Source organism: Palaemon carinicauda, chromosome 8, assembly GCF_036898095.1.
Source record: "Palaemon carinicauda isolate YSFRI2023 chromosome 8, ASM3689809v2, whole genome shotgun sequence".
Classification (NCBI taxonomy): domain Eukaryota; kingdom Metazoa; phylum Arthropoda; class Malacostraca; order Decapoda; family Palaemonidae; genus Palaemon; species Palaemon carinicauda.
The window spans coordinates 175,322,557-175,327,556 of record NC_090732.1 but is presented as its reverse complement, the minus strand read 5'-3'; the positions used below and the strand labels follow the sequence as shown (position 1 = coordinate 175,327,556).

Below are 5,000 nucleotides of genomic sequence, written 5' to 3'. Positions count from 1 at the left end.
CATTCTTGTGAGCTAAGGATGGGTGGTTTGGGGGAGCCTATGGGTCTATCTGCTGGGTCATCACTTTCAGCTCGTGGTGGCCTGATGGTAAAGTCTTTGCCTTGGTGATTGCCAGACTGGGGTGCGAGTCCAGCTCAAAGTCGTTAGTTCCTTTGGTCGCTGCAACCTCATCATCCTTGTGAGCTAAGGGTGGAGAGTTTTGGGGAGACTATAGGTCTATCTGCTGGGTCATCACTTTCAGCTTGTGGTGGCCTGATGGTAAAGTCTTTGCCTTGTGATTGCCAGACTGGGGTGCGAGTCCAGCTCAAAGTCGTTAGTTCCTTTGGTCGCTGCAACCTCATCATCCTTGTGAGCTAAGGGTGGAGAGTTTTGGGGAGACTATAGGTCTATCTGCTGGGTCATCACTTTCAGCTTGTGGTGGCCTGATGGTAAAGTCTTTGCCTGGTGATTGCCAGACTGGGGTGCGAGTCCAGCTCAAAGTCGTTAGTTCCTTTGGTCGCTGCAACCTCATCATCCTTGTGAGCTAAGGGTGGAGAGTTTTGGGGAGACTATAGGTCTATCTGCTGGGTCATCACTTTCAGCTTGTGGTGGCCTGATGGTAAAGTCTTTGCCTGGTGATTGCCAGACTGGGGTGCGAGTCCAGCTCAAAGTCGTTAGTTCCTTTGGTCGCTGCAACCTCATCATCCTTGTGAGCTAAGGGTGGAGAGTTTTGGGGAGACTATAGGTCTATCTGCTGGGTCATCACTTTCAGCTTGTGGTGGCCTGATGGTAAAGTCTTTGCCTGGTGATTGCCAGACTAGGGTTCAAATCCCGCTAAAACTTGTTAGTTCCTTTGATCGCTGCAACCTCACCATTCTAGTGAGCTAAGGATGGGGGTTTTGGGGGAGCCTATAGATCTATCTGCTGTGTCATCAACAGCTACTGCCTGGCCCTCCTTGGTCCTAGCTTGGGTGGAGAGGGATTAGGCGCTGATCATATGTATTATGGTCAATCTCTAGGGCATTGTCCTGCTTGATAGGGCAATGTCCCTTGCCTCTGGCATTCATGAGCGGCATTTAAACACGCCAGTCCATCAAATAGTGCGCTTCTATTTGCTTAGAGATCAAATAAGAATTTATAATTTAGAAAAACTCTAAGTCGTAACGGTAATTACGACTCCATCGTATTAATAACGATCGAATCGCAAACAATCGTAATAAACCGTAACCGAGTCGTCATATTTCATGACGCTCGACTAGCCTCGGCGTATAATTTTGCATGCAAAAAGACTATGCGGTCTGAGTTCGGCATAATTTTGTTCGCTACAAAGCATTCAGGCAAACTATTCCTCATACTCCAGATCCCTGCGAAAGAGGTTACAAAGTACACCGCATATATTTCATATATGAAAATTTAATATATTTCTTCAGTTTTTGAGTTTTACACTTACAAATTTGCTTTAGAAGAATGGTAAATGCCTGGCAACATTTATTCCAGGATTTTAGCCTTTTCAAAAACGGATATATTGACATAACTGAATGATATTACGGTCACAAACCCTTAAAAGATAATAAAAAATTAAGTTAAAATTACGGTCGCCTGTATTTTACTCAAATACGGCTAAGAACTATATTTTCACGAAGAATTTCCGATTAAAATTACGATTTTTGAACACTATGCAAAAGGGGAAACAAAGTAGAGCGCATATATTTCATACATGAAAATTTAATATTTTTCTTCAGTTTTAACGTTTTACACTTAAAAAATTTGCATTAGAAGAACGGTAAATGCCTGGCAACATTTATTCCCGGATTTTTGCAGATTTAAAAACGAATATATTGACGTATATATTGATGTAAAGGAGTGATATTACGGTCACCGACCCGTAAAAGATAATAACAAATTAAGGTAAAATTACGGTCACCTGTATTTTACTGAAATACGTCTAAGAACTATATATTTTCACGAAGAATTTCCGATTAAAATTACGATTTTTAACACTATGCAAAAGGGGAAACAAAGTACACGACATATATTTCATACATGAAAAATTAATATATTTCTTCAGTTTTAAAGTTTCACACTGTTAAATATTTGCACTCGAAGAATGATAAATGCCTGGCAAAATTTATTCCAGAATTTTTGCCGTTTTAAAAACGGATATATTGACATAAAGGAGTGATATTACAGTCACAAACCCGCGAAAGATAATAACAAATCAAAATAAAATTACGGTCGCCTGTATTTCACTCAAATACGGCTAAGAACTATATTTTCATTAAGAATTCCCGATTAAAATTACGAATTTTAACAGTATGCAAAAGGGGAAACAAAGTAGAGCGCATATATTTCATACATGAAAATTTAATATTTTTCTTCAGTTTTAAAGTTTTTCTCTTAAAAATTTGCATTAGTAAAACGTTAAATGCTTGGCAACATTTATTCCAGAATTTTTGCCGTTTTAAAAACGGATATATTGACATAAAGGAGTGATATCATGGTCACCAACCCGTAAAAGATAATAACAAATTAAGGTAAAATTACGGTCACCTGTACTTTACTGAAATACAGCTAAGAACTATATATTTTCACGAAGAATCTCCGATTAAAATTACGATTTTTAACACCATGCAAAAGGGGAAACAAAGTAGAGCACATATATTTCATACATGAAAATTTAATATTTTTCTTCAGTTTTAGAGTTCTACACAGTTAAAATTTGCATTAGTAAAACGTTAAATGTCTGGCAACATTTATTCCAGAATTTTTGCCGTTTTAAAAACAGATATATTGACGTAAAGGAGTGATATTACAGTCAACAACCCGTAAAAGATAATAAAAAATTAAAGTAAAATTACGGTCGCCTGTATTTCACTCAAATACGGCTAAGAACTATATTTTCATTAAGAATTTCCGATTAAAATTACGATTTTTAACAGTATGCAAAAGAGGAAACAAAGTAGAGTAGTAGGTTGTAGGTTGGCCAGGGCACCAGCCACCCGTTGAGATACTACCGCTAGAGAGTTATGGGGTCTTTTGACTGGCCAGACAGTACTACATTGGATCCTCCTCTCTGGTTACGGTTCATTTTCCCTTTGCCTACATACACACTGAATAGTCTGGCATATTCTTTACATATTCTCCTCTATCCTCATACACCTGACAACACAGATTACCAAACAATTCTTCATCACCCAAGGGGTTACTGCACTGTAATTGTTCAGTGACACTTTCCTCTTGGTAAGGGTAGAAGAGACTCTTTAGCTATGGTAAGCAGCTCTTCTAGGAGGACACTCCAAAATCAAACCACTGTTCTCTAGTCTTGGGTAGTGCCATAGCCTCTGTACCATGGCCTTTCACTGTCTTGGGTTAGAGTTCTCTTGCTTGAGGGTACACTCGAGCACACTCTCCTATCTTATTTCTCTTCCTCTTGTTTTGTTAAAGTTTTTATAGTTTATATAGGAGATATTTATCGTTGTTACTCTTCTTAGAATATTTTATTTTCCTTTTTTCCTTTCCGCACTGAGCTATTTTCCCTGTTGGAGCCCCTGGGCTTATAGCATACTGCTTTTCCAACTAGGGTTGTAGCTTAGTAAGTAATAATAATAATAATAATAATAATATATTTCATACATGAAAATTTAATATTTTTCTCCAGTTTTAACGTTTTTCACTTAAATATTTGCATTAGTTAAATGCTTGGCAACATTTATTCCAGGATTTTTACCGTTTTCAAAACAGATATATTGACATAAAGGAGTGATATTACAGTCACAAACCCATGAAAGCTAATAACAAATTAAGGTAAAATTACAGTCGCCTGTATTTTACTGAAAAGGGGAAACAAAGTAGAGCGCATATATTTCATACATGAAAATTTAATATTTTCCTCCAGTTTTAACGTTTTATAGAATAAAAGTCCCGACTTTTTAAAACGGAGAATGAAAATTTTTATGGCATTTCCTGGTAGGCCGGCGCGTATTGAATTCAACCGTCCTTTAGCCGAGACAATTCTAAATACATTTCGAGAGCTGAATGCTAAAGCATTTGGTATCCAGGTATTTTTTGAATCCCACCCTTCGTTTGGTAGTCAGGGAATAGGACGTGGATGGACATTCGCTTAACACCACAAAAGCGTGTAGAGAGAATTTCATTTTTTCCCCCCTTTTTATTCAATGGGCGTTTTATCATTTCCAGCCGGGAGCAACAGCCACAACAATTATCATTTTTAATGAAACCCCATTTTTTATCTAACTATTATTCATTGTCATTGTTACAGACTAATAAACACAGAAACTTCTCGAACTCTCTACCTAACCGAGCCAAGAGTCCTCGCGGCTGGGAGGAAAGACGTTGGTTACTTGGTACAATACATGAACATTCGCTACCGGGGTCTAAAGCGATGTCAGGCAGGACAGCCGATCGGGACTACGGTCTACCTTGAAGCCAAAGCACAGTCCTTCAAAATGAAGGCAACCGTGCTTATCCCATACAAAAAAAAAAGGGGGGGGGAAGCACGTTAATAGAAGAAGAAGAAAAAGAAGAAGAAGTCTTTCAAAAAGAAGGCAACCGTGGTTACCTCATACAAAATAATTGGAAAAAGCACGTTAATAGAAGAAGAAGAAGAAGAAGAAGAAGAAGAAGAAGAAGAAGAAGCCTTTCAAAATGAAGGCAACCGTGCTTACCCCATACAAAAATGGGAAAACAAGCACGATAATAGAAGAAGAAGAAGAAGAAGAAGCCTTTCAAAAAGAAGGCAACCGTGCTTACCCCATACAAAAATGGGAAAACAAGCACGTTAATAGAAGAAGATGACGAAGAACAAAAAAAAAGATTAAGAAGTCTTTCAAAAAGAAGGCAACCGTGCTTACCCCATACAAAAATGGGAAAACAAGCACGATAATAGAAGAAGAAGAAGAAGAAGAAGAAGAAGAAGAAGAAAAAGAAGAAGAAGAAGAAGAAGAAGAGAAAGAAGAAGAAGAAGAAGAAGAAGTCTTTCAAAAAGAAGGCAACCGTGGTTA

At 38.0% G+C, this 5,000-nt stretch overlaps 1 protein-coding gene across 1 annotated transcript in view; it reads left to right on the top strand.

Moving 5' to 3' along the window:
• Positions 1 to 5,000, top strand: part of LOC137645580 (uncharacterized) — a 33,048-nt gene that overhangs the window by 27,972 nt on the left and 76 nt on the right. Inside the window, exons 4-5 of the mRNA XM_068378381.1 lie at positions 4,259 to 4,457; positions 4,837 to 5,000. The exon at positions 4,837 to 5,000 is cut by the window's right edge and continues 76 nt beyond it. Of these exons, the coding sequence (XP_068234482.1) occupies positions 4,259 to 4,457; positions 4,837 to 5,000 (363 nt within the window). The remainder of the gene's footprint in view (positions 1 to 4,258; positions 4,458 to 4,836) is intronic.